This window comes from Mus musculus, chromosome 17 (genome assembly GCF_000001635.26).
Source record: "Mus musculus strain C57BL/6J chromosome 17, GRCm38.p6 C57BL/6J".
NCBI lineage: Eukaryota > Metazoa > Chordata > Mammalia > Rodentia > Muridae > Mus > Mus musculus.
In genome coordinates, this window is record NC_000083.6 from 24,032,127 (window position 1) to 24,046,598 (window position 14,472).

The 14,472-nt window shown below is 50.9% G+C and overlaps 1 protein-coding gene across 1 annotated transcript; it reads left to right on the forward strand.

The window, feature by feature from the left end:
- Window positions 1–6,116: 6,116 nt before the first annotated feature.
- Prss27 (protease, serine 27) lies at window positions 6,117–13,823 on the forward strand. The gene is made up of 6 exons (NM_175440.4): window positions 6,117–6,235; window positions 9,928–9,954; window positions 10,676–10,838; window positions 12,134–12,405; window positions 12,733–12,902; window positions 13,426–13,823. The coding sequence occupies exons 1-6, from the start codon at window positions 6,181–6,183 to the stop codon at window positions 13,723–13,725; spliced, it is 987 nt and encodes a 328-aa protein (NP_780649.1). The 5' UTR covers window positions 6,117–6,180; the 3' UTR covers window positions 13,726–13,823.
- Window positions 13,824–14,472: the final 649 nt, after the last annotated feature.

A 14,472-nucleotide genomic window follows, 5' to 3' on the forward strand; every position in this document is an offset into this window, starting at 1 on the left:
ACTGCTTCTCAGTCCCCAGCACCCTCCTCTTCCATTAAAACCCCTGCGCTGTGGCTGTGTGGGCCAGTCACAATGCCGGAAGCAGAGCCCGGAATGCCCTGCCTTGGGCTTATCCACAATAGGTGGAAGAGCTTTGGTCCTCTGGGCTGGGATTCCCTGAGGACAGTCCGACCAGCAACAGGTACCTACCTCAGGGAGTCACCTCGAGTGCTGTGCTTGTGGGCACCCCAGAGATAGGCAGTGACCCTGGGGGAGGGGATAGGTGAGGCATACCCCGCCCCGCCCCGCCCCGCCCCTGAACTCTCCAGCTCTCCTTCAGTTAGAGTATCACAGGAAGAAGCCCCAGGAGGTCACATCATGACCTCCCACCATAAACCCCAAGTCTAGGTTGAATTCTTGTCATGTGCTCTTGAAAAGGAGTCACATGACTCCAGAACCTCTAGGTATGGCCAGACACAGTAAGCCTTTCTTCTTGGGTGCTATTGCTGCCACTGTTCTGACACTAAAATTATTTGGTCAGGTATGGTGATAAACAATTGCAATCCCAGTAGTCGGGAAGCTGAGGCAGGGGGTTGACACAAATTTGAGACCATTCTAGGATACATAATGAGTATCAAATTAGGACTACATGTTAAGCCATTGCTAGCCAAGCCGTGGTGGCCCATGCCTACAGTCCTAGCACTCAGTAGGTAAGGCAGGCCAATCTCTATTAGTCTATCCTGGTCTACAGAGTGAGTTCTTCAACATCCAGGGCTACATAGAAAAACCCTGTCTCGAGGGAAAAGAAGGAGGAAGAGGTGGGGGAAGAAAAGAAGGAGGGGGAGGAGGAGGAAGTAGAAAACAGGGAGATCGTTCAGTTTCAAACCCAGGACCATGCGCTGAGGTGCCTATTTAAGATATCAAAACAGACCTGGCCTCCAAGTTCTCTCAGCAAACCTGTTACAGCGTGTGGCTTCCTACCCTGAACTCTCTAGCCCAGGGGCTGGGATGCCCTTCCCGTAGGGGCTCTTCCAGGGGCTGGGATGCCCTTCCCGTAGGGGCTCTTCCAGGGGCTGGGATGCCCTTCCCGTAGGGGCTCTTCCAGGGGCTGGGATGCCCTTCCCGTAGGGGCTCTTCCAGGGGCTGGGATGCCCTTCCCGTAGGGGCTCTTCCAGGGGCTGGGATGCCCTTCCCGTAGGGGCTCTTTCAGGGGCTGGGATGCCCTTCCCGTAGGGGCTCTTCCTTATCTAATCCAGACATTTTGGTTACCCGGCACCTGCTTCCCCACCCGACCCCCAACCTTGGCCCAGCTCAGTATGGTCAGGTCCACTCTGGATTCTCTCAGATGTCCATGTCCCTGCGCCTGCCTATGCTCTCTCACAGGTCTCTAATAAACTTTCTCCACCACACCTAGGAGCAGTCTCATCCTTTCCTTTTTTTTTTTTTTAAAGATTTATTTTATTAATATATGTAAGTACACTGTAGCTGTCTTCAGACACTCCAGAAGAGGGAGTCAGATATTGTTGCGGGTGGTTGTGAGCCACCATGTGGTTGCTGGGATTTGAACTCTGGACCTTCGGAAGAGCAGTCGGGTGCTCTTACCCACTGAGCCATCTCACCAGCCCCCATCCTTTCCTTTTTATTAATTTTTTTTCATCCATCAGGTGACAGGGAAGAAGAAAGGAAGTGTTTGTTGATCCCACTGGTTGGGAATAAGATCACTAAACAACTTAAAGTCACATTTGAAAGAAGTTTTAATAAATTACTGGCCAGGTCCAGACCCAGAGTCCCAGGAAAATGGCCCTGGTGACATTTTGCAGGGGTTTAAAAAGCAAACTCCACAATTCTCCACATTTCACATCAGATCCACTCAGGGGCAAGCATACATTCTCCCATGTTTGCTGCCTACGGACCTCCCTGCCCACATGTGATCAAGCCCATCTGGAGTGGTTGGAAGTCAAACAAACTTGTTTAGGGACATGAAAACACACACACAGCTTGTCACCTCCCACAAACAATAAACATTTCAGGAAGTATCTGTCCTTGGGCAGGAGCTTACAGGTCACAGGCATTTTTGGTTCATGGATCTCTTAGGCAAAGTAATTAAGACTTAAAACATAACTTTGGCTCTCACAGAAGGAAGGCAATTTAACACTCTTTTCTCTTTTTTTTTGTTTTCTGTGTTGTTACTGTTGTTGTTGTTGTTTTGTATTTTGAGACAGGTTTTCTCTGTGTAGCCCTGGATGTCCTGGACACTTTGTAGGCCAGGCTACCTTCAAACTCAAAGCTCTGCCTTCCGAGTGCTGGGATTAAAGGACCATGAAATTATTAAAAAAAATATGTGGGCAAGAGTCAGGGTGACAGGGGATGGGTGGCAAAATATACCTCTGAGAAATTACGCCACATAACAAATCAGGTGTAATGTTTATTTGGGGAGGAGGGAAGAGTGGAGACCTGGGGGATACAGACAGACAGACAGGAAGACAAAGAGAGGTGCCAGAGAGCAGAGAGGCATGGGGCAAGGCAGAGAGAGAGAGAGAGAGAGAGAGAGAGAGAGAGAGAGAGAGAGAGAGAGAGAGAGAGAGATCTGGGGTGGCTGGAACCCTCTTATCCAAAGCAGAAACCTGACACACCTGGCGGGAGACAGATGATGAACTAAGCAGCTGCCAGGTCCCTGAGAGCATCCCTGAGAGCATCCCGGTGTCGTTGCCTGTGTATTAACGGCGGTGTGTGCTGTGTATTAACGGCGGTGTGTGCCGTGTATTAACGGCGGTGTGTGCCACCACTTGGCTAATTTAACACGATTTTGATAGGGGCTAAGAAGTGGCTCTGCAGTTAAGAGTGCGTGTTGCTTTCTCAGAGGACCCAAGTTTGGATCCAGTTAAGTCTGAAAGGGCCACACAGACACCACCAGCACATACGCAATAGGCAGGAGTGTTCTTATTTCCCAAAAGCAAGAAGACTGCACATAGGGGTTGGCCACTTACAAAAATGGTGACAACACCAGGCAAAGGCACGTAGGCCTCTTTATAAGAACTAGGGGAATTTTAGCTAGGGCTAGGTAATCTAAAACATCATTGGTATGTGCTGGGGATGTTACGTGGGTCCGTTTCTGACTGGCTTGTGTCCGGGTATCAGTGGATTGCATTCCTATGTCATGAACGTCTAACCACAGGCTGAGATACTCAGACCATATAAGGCTGCCCAGCACAGATGGCCCATCCTGAGACACGATATTTCCCCATCCTTGGGGGTATCTCTGGGCTGTTTCTCGGATGGGGGTTTCATGCCCTTCTTCCTGGTGACTTATGGCCTAACTCCTGAGACTGATGAATTGGTGGTGGTGGTGGTGGTGGTGGTGGTGGTGGTGGTGGTGGGGTTATGGTCAGTTCCTAAAACAGATGACTTTTTTTTTTTAAGTCAGGCCTAGTCCTAAAATGGAGTTTATGTCATCTTCTCAGGACCCAGGGCCCACACCTTGAACTCACAGGGATCCCCCTGCCTCTGCCTCTGCCTCTGCCTCTGCCTCTGCCTCTGCCTCTGCCTCTGCCTCTGCCTCTGCCTCTGCCTCTGCCTCTGCCTCTGCCTCTGCCTCTGCCTCTGCCTCTGCCTCAACAAATTTAAAAAAAAAAAATTTGTTTTGTTGCAAATGGGGAAGGTTTCACTATGTAGCCCAGGCTAACCTTGCTTGGTTGTTTTGCTTTGTTTTTATTATTCTGTCCCAGCCTCCTGACTGCTAGAATTATAGAACTACAGGTAAGTTTAGTTGTACTGATTAACATCTTTAGTCAAATTTTTTTTCATAGCTTGGGCTACATAGTGAGTTCAGGGCTAGCTTGGGGTACATGACCATTTCTGAAGATAAAAAAACAATTCCCAAAGGCCAGTTTCATGCTCACCCTCTGACCTACTTCTCTGCAGCCTTGCCTAAGAGCATTCCTCCAGACTTTGCTAACCCGTGAGTGGCAACTGAGCTCTCTCTGCTTTGATTTGCATTCATTTAATTACTAAGGTGAACATTTCCCAGCAGGTATGTTAGCCAAATTAGCTTCCTCTTTGTTGCTTGTCTCTGTTCTTCACCCATTTCACCTTTAGGATTCAGGAGGTTTTGTTGGGTTTTCTTTGTTGTGTTTTGTTTTGTTTTCTAGTTTCTTTGAGCACCCTGAGAAACAATGGTTTTGCCACCCAGCCATATTTCCTACATTGATTTTTTTTCCCTATTGTTTACCTTTCTATTTGTAACCCATGTTTGTGCTTTTAACTTGTGGCCATAGCTCTTTTCTTCTGTGAGAGCTACTGTGACTTCCAACCTTGACAATGCTCTAGGAGACTAGCGAGACAGCTCAGCAGGAAAAGGAGCTCTCCACCAAGCTTGCCGACCTGAATTCCATCCCTGGAACCCACCTGGTGGAAGGAGGAAGTTGATCACTGCAAGTTGTCCCTTTGGCTAACCACCCTCCCCCTCACATGCACACACATCATCTCATGAATTAATTAACATAATAACATTTTTAAAAAAAGACAAAATTCTCCAGAAAGCTCCTGTCATCAGACTCCCTCAGCCCCTCTGTGGCCCTGTGTAGAAGCATCTACCCTTCTGCTGTTGCTCACCTCACTGGCAGTGTACTCCGGGTTGGGGGGGGGGTGTAGGGTTGGGGAGGGGTCCGGCTTACTGCTAGTGGGAGGGACCCACATGGTTTCTCAAGAGCCCAGCTTCCTCTGGACCCACATACTCACTTCTGCTGCTCACCTAATGTCAAGGCAGAGTTGTATGCAAAAAGTACTTGCTGTTAGAAGAGAGAGGAGTGAGAGGAAAAGATAGGAAAGGCTCCACAAGGAAGCCCTTAGCTTCTAAGGGTCAGAAAGTGCCTCAAAGGTAGGGCTAATGGATCACTGGATGTCTGTCTGATGTGTGGCCATCCGATTGCTTTGAAACACTAGTTTTTATAAAAAGAAGACTTTTTTCCTCAAATAGAAGTGTCTCCCTGCCATGCCCACACTGCAGGGGGAGCCCTTGCTTCTGTGTCTTCTGCAAAGCAGACAGGGACCACACAGGAGTGGCGACGGTCACCAGGGAGTTACACTCTGCACAGCAACCCAGGGAGACCAAGGTCCCTTGCACTTCGTGTGACCCTGAGCTACCCTGTTGGGCAATTGACCTCCCCTGGCTCACACCAACAGAGTGAGACGCTGCACCCTCTGCTCCTGCGGGAAAACTGAGGCAGGGCCAGGCCCACTGTCCAGCACTGCTCCCTGGCTTGGTAGGATCGGATGTGAGACGTTCAGGATATGGTCCTGCATCCTGACTCCTCGACTAGTAGGGAGTGGTCTTCAGAACTTCTGTCCAGCTCTGTCTGATGTCAGTCTCCGTGCCCCAAACAACTTCCTCCCAGGGACACTTCCGCTGTGGCTTCAAGTCTGGGAGCCTGACAGGCGGGCACACCCAGGGCAGGAACCGGACCTTACCGGTCACTACTAAGGCGCCTTCCCAGAACAGCTCTTGCCGCGCCTAGAAGGTGCAGTTCCAGACTGGCAGGGGCGGGGCAAAGGTTCCTATTCCCTGAGCCAATCTGCAGGTGTGTGTGTGTGTGTGTGTGTGTGTGTATGGTCCAAGAGCATCATCAGGGGCCGCAGGAGCCTGCCAAAGTCCCTCTTTCTTGGTTGCACAAGCACCTTGACCTTAGTTCTTCAAAGTCTACGCTCCCATCAGGGTATAAATCAACCTTGAATTGCAGGTGTCAGATAAAAAGTAGGTGCTCAACAAGTATTTGATGACTGACTGAATGAATGAATAAATGAATGAACGAATGAATGAACAAATGAATGAATGAATGAATGAATGAATGAATGAATGAATGACATAGAAGGTCTCTTGGATGGAGTAGACTCTGCCAAGTTATGTAGGACCTATGGTCAATTGAGGAAGGTAGTGAGTCCTCTGTGGTCAGCTGAATCCTGAAGTTACAAAGGAAGGGGTCTGGCCCCTGGAGTTCAGGGCCGGGTCATAGAGTTGGTGTTCTGGGTACCTCCTTCCTGCCAAAGAGGAGCTGGGCAGGCAGGGTTGACAGGTTGGGCGGCATAGCCGAGCTGACACTCATCTCCAGCATAAAACCTCACTTCATGGAGCCTGAACCTCTGTAGTACTAAGGAGAGCTTCTGCCACCTCTGACCAGGACTCAAACGTCCACCAAGCCAGAGAACATGAGGCAGCCCCACATCGCTGCCCTGCTGCTGCTGCCGCTGCTGCTCAGATCTGGTGAGTTGCAGTGGGGGCGGGGGCGTCCTGCTGCCATCTCTCTCTGTAAGGGCCCCTCTGTTCTGCTCTGACTTCCACCGGAGCCCCCCCCCCCAGTCCCTGGGCCTGCCTGAGCCTAAAAGGAATCTTCTCTTCTCAGTGATGGGGTTCCCAGAGAATATACTCAGTTCCCAGATATTCCACCTCAGAGACCTGACTGGGGGAGGGGTGCTGTGGGAAGGTCTGGCAGAATATGTGGTCAAGGCCTTGAGAGGACCCCAAGGCAGGAGCTTGGCTAAAGCCACACCCCCATCAGGCTCTCACTGTGTGTCATGCTCTGAGCTAGAGGCCTCTCTTCCCATTCCACAGATGATAGAGCCTCTACACCTGTAAGATTAGAACCCAGGCCTGCAGACCTCCAAGTCCCTGGGCTTATGTGAATTGTGTTTGCTCTCTGAGCCTAAGAACTTTCAGAATCTGCCTGAGGCTCAGCAGAAAGCTGGGGACAAGAGCTGCAGGCTGCAGAGGGTCCCAGCTCCTGCCTTCAGAGGGAGAAGCAGCCCCTGTCCATTTTGCACAGGGGTCAGCAAGTTCTAGCCAGGTGCTCTGCCTACCATGTTTCCTGTGGGATGGGCTCCTCTCTACCAGGGAAACTCTCCCACATTCCTGGGCCAGATGGGCTAGCTCAGCAGCCAGCATGCTTCCGTGTCCTCACCTCACCTCCCTGGGCCAGGCCAAGTTACCCCAGGCCGTGTCTCAGTCAGGGCTGGGGTTAGGAAGACATCAGTGGGTATCTCTGTGGGGATGCCCCCCACCTCCCCCAAAGTCAAGGAATGTTCTTGTCCATGACCTTTAGCAGCAAGAAAGCCCATTTCCTTTGGGTGTGACACTGCTGGCTCCTGTGGGTGGATCAATCGAGGTCACTACCAAAGCAGAAACGGCAGTCTGCCCTTGGCTCACAAACTGCTGGAACCTGAGGCTGGACCCCTGGTGACATGCTCACTTCAGCCCAGGGTGACCAGCACCCCAGGAGTCCTCTGGCTGGTCTCACCTTTTCTCAGACCTTAGCTATTCCCACCAGGGATCCAGGATGGACATAGACTGCCCTTAGGACATGGAGAGACTGAAGGACCAAGCTGCAGCAGAGACAATGAGTGACAGAAGACTGGATGGAGGGAGAATGCACAGAAGGATCTTGCAAGTTCCAGGAGGGAGGAGGGGGAGGAGGGGGGAGAAGGAGGAGGAGGAGGAGGAGGAGGAAGAGGAGAAGGAGGAGGAGGAGGTGGCTTGCAGAAGGAGGATCTGTGCCCTTGGCAATGTTGCAAGCTGGTTCTTGGGGCCTGGAGATCAGTTCCAGTTGAGTTCTAACAAGATGGGGACTGTCTTTGGTCATATTTTCATTTTACTTTATATTATTTTGAGATTTTATTTTTACTTTATATTATTTTAAGATTTTATTTTTATTTAATTTATCTCTCTGTTTCTGTATTTCTTTGTCTCTCTGTCTGTCTGTCTGTCTGTCTGTCTGTCTGTCTGTCTCTCTCTCTCTCTCTCTCTTGTGTGTGTGTGTGTGTCTGTGCCTATGTGCTTGTGTGTTTAAGTGAAGGTAGTTTACCTGTGAGACCAGAAGGGGTTGCTGGACCCCTGGGTGCTGGGAACTGAACTAGGAATCTCTCTTAACCAACAAGCCATCTCTCCCGCGCTTTATTTATTTATGTTTATTTTTTACTTGTATGAATGCTTTATCTGCACGTATGCATGCATGCTATGTACATGCAGTGCCTATGGAGGCCATTAGAGGGCATCAGATCTGCGGGAACTGGAGTTACAGATGACCGTGAGTCACAACATGGGTGCTAGGACCTGAACTCAGGTCCCCTGCCAGGGCTCTCAACCATTAAGTCACTTCATTTATCCTGAGACAGGGTCTTACAACATTGCTTCGACTGGCCAAGCACTCATTGTGTAGCTCAGTCTGGCCTTAAACTCTAGGCAATCCCCCTGCCTCAGCTTCTTGAGTGGAGAGCACTGGGTAACAGCTATGACCCACTATATACTATGCTTTGCATTGTAAAGGGCACCTTATGAACATGTGCTCACAAACCACACAAGCCAGGAGTCCAGAGCACAATCCCTACTTCCCAAGAGCATCACATGTGACCCTATCTGCTTGATAACCTGCTTTGAGAAACATCTGCTCCTGCCCTCAGCAGTAGCTACCTCTTGTTCCTCTATGTTCTGGTTTCCTTGGGTTTCTGGCACTGTGATAAAATATCATGACAAAAAAGTAACCTGGGGGATAAAGGGCTTTGTTTTAGCTCGCTATTCCAGGTGGCAATCCATCATTTCAGGGCAACAGGAACCTGAAACAGCTGGTCACATCCAGAGTCAAGAGGAAATGAATATATGTATATTCACTTGCTTATGTTTAGCTCCGTTCAGAACCAACCCACCCCCTATGACTAGGGAATGGTGCCATCCACAGTGGGTTGGGTCTTCCTACATCAATTTACTTAAGATAACCGTCCACCACCCCATAGGTGTACCCACAAGCCGACCCAATGTAGATGATCCTCTATTGAGACTGTTCCTAGGTGACTCTAGCTTACAGCATGGTGACCACCACAGCCTGTCCACAACTGAACTCTACCCCATCATTAAGCCCACAGTCTGGATTTTGGCTCCCTGTAGCATTGCAAATGGCATGACTGGGAGCTAGCTCCACAGGAGGAGGAATCCTGTGACATCCTTAAGGGCTCTGGGCACCACAGGCCATGTATGGCTCAGCATGGCCATTTACTGTCCCTTTGACCCTCAGTATCCCAGAACGATTTTCTCTTTACCCCTCCCTCTGGGCTCAAGTAGTGGGGCTTAGAGAAAATCTGGCCAAGCAGGAGGAGAGACCTGACCATGCTGAAACCCCATCCAGTTCCCACAGACCTGCCCAAGGGATCAGTAACTGGGAGGGTACAGCTAAAGGTCTGGGGGTGCCTGGGCTTCAATCTAAGTCTGGAATGGAGTTTATGGAGGTCAGGTGAAGAGTGATGAACACTAGGAAATGGACCCCATGCCAGGTGCCCTTAGAGCTGCCCTATCCTCTTCTCTACATATGTCCTCACCTTGATGGTAGTCCAGTGGAGACAGTCCATGTAGCCACAGTTGGCAAGAGGGCTCAGGCCTCAGGAAGTACAGTCCTCTACAGTCCTGTGAGGTTGACCTTTAGTGGTTGTTAAGCCAACTCTACTCCCTTGAGAGCAGAGAGTGACCATGGGTGGCTGGACCTCAGTCAGACTTGGAGAGAAGTTGAAGAAGATCATTCTGAAAGACCGAGAGGAGACAAATCGGAGAGGATCCCTGATGGACAAGCTGTGGAAGCAGCCTCCGGGGTTTCCTCTGTCATTCAGAGCTGAGCCTTCAGAGAGTGAAGAGAGGGAGACAGACTCCACATCTCTAGAAGTTGAGGCCCATGCACTATCTGCACCTTCATACTTCAAGACAAAAACAGGGGTGCAAGGTGGAAGAAGAGATCCCTGTGTGGACAAAAAAAGTGTCAACCTGCTCCAAGCAGATCAAGCCACATGGCCATAGAACTAGCTTCCCTGGTTGCCCTTCCTTGTCATCAATGGACAGGGACCCTCTGATGAGGTAGGAGCAGGGAGTAACAGACCTTGGCTTGGTAAAGATGGCTGATGACCCCCTTTGCTTACTTGCAGGGACTGAAGGGGCCAGGACTCTGAGAGGTAAGTGGGATGAACTGAGGCACAGGTGTGGCTGGATACTTACACACACACACACACACACACACAGAGAGAGAGAGAGAGAGAGAGAGAGAGAGAGAGAGAGAGAGAGAGAGAGAGAGAGAGAGAGAGAGAGGGAGGGAGGGAGGGAGGGAGGGAGGGAGGGAGGGAGGGAGAGAGAGAGAGAGAGAGAGAGAGAGAGAGAGAGAGAGAGAGAGAGAGAGAGAGAGAGAGAGAGAGAGAACAAAAACAGGAGAGATGCATGGGGTAGCAGGAAAGCCAGCCAGAGTGGCCAAGCAGAACTAGAACCAGAAGGCAGTGGAACAAGGTCCAGGATAGGTGACACCTTCGGTGCTGTGCCATGACTATCCTTTGGCTCATCAACCCCATGGAAGACATGACATGTAGCCATTCTTCAAGGACCTGTGTCAAGCTCTGGGTGTGAATTTCCCATCACATCAATCTTCCTGATCCTGGGTTGAGTCTTGTCACCTTGTTATAAGTGAGAGGTCTGAGGTTCATGGGAAGGCAGAACTAGAAAGGGTTTGCCTGTATCAAAAGCCTCTGACACTTGGGCTTCTGATCTGCCAATATCCTGAGCGGCTCAGGGGCCAGAAAGGGCAGAAAACTGACAGAAAGGGAGAGCTGGCAGGTGGATTTTTGGTTGGAGCTGGAGCCGTAGAATCAGCCCCCTCCCTCAGAGAGTGATTCCATGTTCTTCCAGCCTGTGGGCATCCAAAGATGTTCAACCGGATGGTGGGCGGGGAGAACGCCTTAGAAGGTGAGTGGCCCTGGCAGGTCAGCATCCAGCGCAACGGAATCCACTTCTGTGGGGGCAGTCTCATCGCACCAACATGGGTCCTCACTGCTGCACACTGCTTCTCCAAGTAAGTGGCCTTGGCCCTTCCAGCTTCTCACCACGGCTTGGGACAAGACTGAGCCTGTGCACAACTGTTCAGCACCATGAACAGCACCACCATCAGCGCACCCCACCCCCCCACCCCCACCCCATGCCTTGTCCAGTAACACCCACTGTCTTCCAAAGTTTTCCTTTAGGGATCGGGACAGATAGCCCAGTGCACTGACTGTTCTTGTAGAGGACCAATGTTCAACTCTCCACATCTACATGGTGGCTCACAACCTTCTATACCTCAAGTTCCAGGAGATCAACACCCTCTTCTGGCTTAAGCAGGCTCCAGGCATGCACACAATGCATAGACACACGTGCAGACAAGACATTCATACATATACATAAAATAATTAGAAATTTCCCTTTGGGTCCAACCCTACGCCTAGAAGCTGCAACTACTGCCTCAATTCCTGCCCCACCAGCTGCTTGTCAGTGATACGTGGGGTCCTGTTCTAACAGGCCCCCCGACCCCACCCCCCACATACACACACCAATCCAGAGCTCTCTCTCTCTCTCTGGTTTGGGGGTATCAGATAAGCCTAAGATTTGGAGCAGAATGCCCCTCTTCCTTACCTCAGAAGACAGTTTCCCATCCCACACGTCCACGTGAGACACCTGGTCTCAGATTTTCAGGGTCTCCAAACATACCTCTTTCCTCACGGATCTGCAATTCTTCTTTTCCCTTTGTTTTATCCATTATTGTGTGTTTGGGGGGAGGGGCACGTGTCTGGTGTGCTTGTAGAGGGCAGAAGACAACATTTCAGAGTCGTTTTCTCCTGTCATGTTTTTTCAGGGTGTGTGTGTGTGTGTGTGTGTGTGTGTGTGTGTGTGTGTGTGTGTGTGTGTGTGTGTGTGTGTGTGATAAAACTTAGGCATTTGTGCTTGCACAGAAAGCACCTGTACCTGCTGAGCCATCTTGCCAGCCCTTGCAATTATTTCAAAAAGCTCAAAGGTGGTCTACCTGGGGCTCAGAGGCAGGCCTTGGGCTCATTGTACCTCATAGGTTTATGTGTGTTACAGCAGGCTTTTCAGGTAGGACTTAAGTGTCCCCATCTTACAAATGAGGAAACTGAATCACAAGGAATTTGTTGGGTCACTTACCCACGGTCACCTGGTAGCCAGGGAAAGATGGGTGATTTTCAGTTTTTACAGCCTTTATCACGAGTGCAAAGAGATGTGTCAGATACTGCAGTGGACCAGAACCACCTACCCATTGTGGGTCCCTCCCCTCATGGAGGAGGGTACCCACAGCAGCTCTGCTCTTCCCATTAGCACTTCGGACATATCCATATACCAGGTCCTGCTGGGGGCACTGAAGCTGCAGCAGCCAGGACCACACGCCTTGTATGTCCCCGTGAAGCAGGTGAAAAGCAATCCTCAGTACCAAGGCATGGCCTCCAGTGCCGACGTGGCTCTGGTGGAGCTGCAGGGGCCGGTGACCTTCACCAATTACATCCTTCCTGTGTGCCTTCCTGATCCCTCGGTCATCTTTGAGTCGGGCATGAACTGCTGGGTCACTGGCTGGGGCAGCCCCAGTGAACAAGGTGAGGGGGACTGAGCTAGGGGAGGAAGGGAAATATGGCTTAAGAAGGGCCAGGACAGCTTTCCTGTTGATACTGGTATATACCATCTCTATTCACATGGGTGGGGCAGGTAAGAATGGAGCAGGTGCTGTAGTCGGAACTGCTGTGCATATGGGAACCAGGAGGGGGAGACAAGCAGGCCTGGGACTAATGAGGGAAAACACAGTCCCATTAAGTTCTGAGGAAGCCCGGGAAGGGGCAGAGTGAGCTGTGGTTCTTGAGAACCCAGAGCCTCAGGATCCTGATTATGACTGTCCACTGAGCTGCAGGCTGTCTTTCCCTCCCCAGACCGACTACCCAACCCACGGGTCCTGCAGAAACTTGCTGTGCCCATCATTGACACGCCCAAGTGCAACCTGCTGTACAACAAAGATGTTGAGTCTGACTTCCAGCTCAAAACCATCAAGGATGACATGCTGTGTGCAGGCTTCGCAGAGGGCAAGAAGGACGCCTGTAAGGTAGGGGGTTATGGCAAAGGCATCAGACCAGCAGCTCTCAACCTGTGGGTCCTCACAACTTTGGAGGTCAAACGACTCGTTCACAGGAGTCACATATGAGATACCTTACATATCAGATGTTTACAATTCATGAGCGGCAAAATTCGTAGCAATGAAAATAATTTTATGGCTAGGGGGTCTCCACATCAGGAGGAACTGTACCCTAGAAGGGTTGAGAACCGTTGTTCTAGAGGGAGCTCAGTCCAGGTCGAGGGTAGACTGTGGTTCCGTTAGCTGGCATGATAAGCAAGTCTTGGATCTGAAATGAGGGCCCAGAAGCCGCATTTCCAACAAACCCCACACTGGGCATATGCCACTGGCAGGCAAGCTGGGACAGCAGCAATGTGCAGGCTTGTCCATGCACAGGGCCAGAGCAGCAAGGGCCAGTGGGTAGGTTCCTTGGAAGGAGCTTTGTGGTGAGCAGAGCACCCCAGGATCTTTGTGAGGCCAGGGTAGGTTCTGATGGCACTCTGCTTCCCCACAGGGTGACTCTGGAGGCCCACTGGTGTGCCTTGTGGACCAGTCGTGGGTGCAGGCTGGGGTGATCAGCTGGGGAGAGGGTTGTGCCCGTCGGAATCGCCCAGGTGTCTACATCCGTGTGACTTCTCATCACAAATGGATCCACCAAATCATCCCAGAACTGCAGTTTCAGGGGAGAGCAGGCACCCAGCAGCAACAAAAAGACTCCCAAGGTCAGCAGCGCCTGGCGGGGAACTCCGCCCCTTGCCTGGCTGCCCATGCAATGGTGCTGGCCCTGGGAGCACTGCTGCTCAGGATCGTCTAGGGCTGCCCAGCCCCACAGGTGGAGCCCCACCCACTGTACATTTGTAAATACTGTGTTCCCGTCTGCCATGCCAGCTGCTTTTATATATGTTCACCACCAAAAAAAAAAAAAAAAGAAAAAAAAGAAAAAAGAAAAGAAAAAAAGAAAGAATCGTGGACTGCGTGGGGATCTTGGCAGGGCCTTAAAGGCCACAAGCTATGTGCTGGAAGATTTAGAGGGCATGACTCCTAGTAAGATGGGACCCTTGCAGGCACACCCAAGCTAGAATGCTCCTGAGCCAGTTGCCCCGTTGTCACCCCACAGCTGTCTGTCTCACTGATGGGTGTCCCACTTCAGCACTGTGGACAGTGACAGATAGGGTCGGAGGCAGGTCACAAGGGCTTCAGTAGGAACCACGTGGAAGATAGGCGGAGGCACATGCTGGGGCACAGTCCCTAGTCCCACCCAACCTCTCTAACATCATCCCACAAAGGACCCGTGCATCCTTATAACACTTCAGGAGTCCCCTTCAGGGGCAACACACACTTGATGTTCTTTTCTGATCCCTGAGGCTCCTTTTCTACTGGTCCATTCATTAACCTCACACTTCTCACTTTCTAGTAACATAGTAGGGGAGTGGAAAGGACTAGACACTCAAAACCCACACTGCTCTCACACCCAGCTGCATGTGCATGTTCATATGCACACTCACCCTGTTATTTACTGCATAGGTAACTGTCAGGTGTGGTAGCCCACACCTTTAGTCTC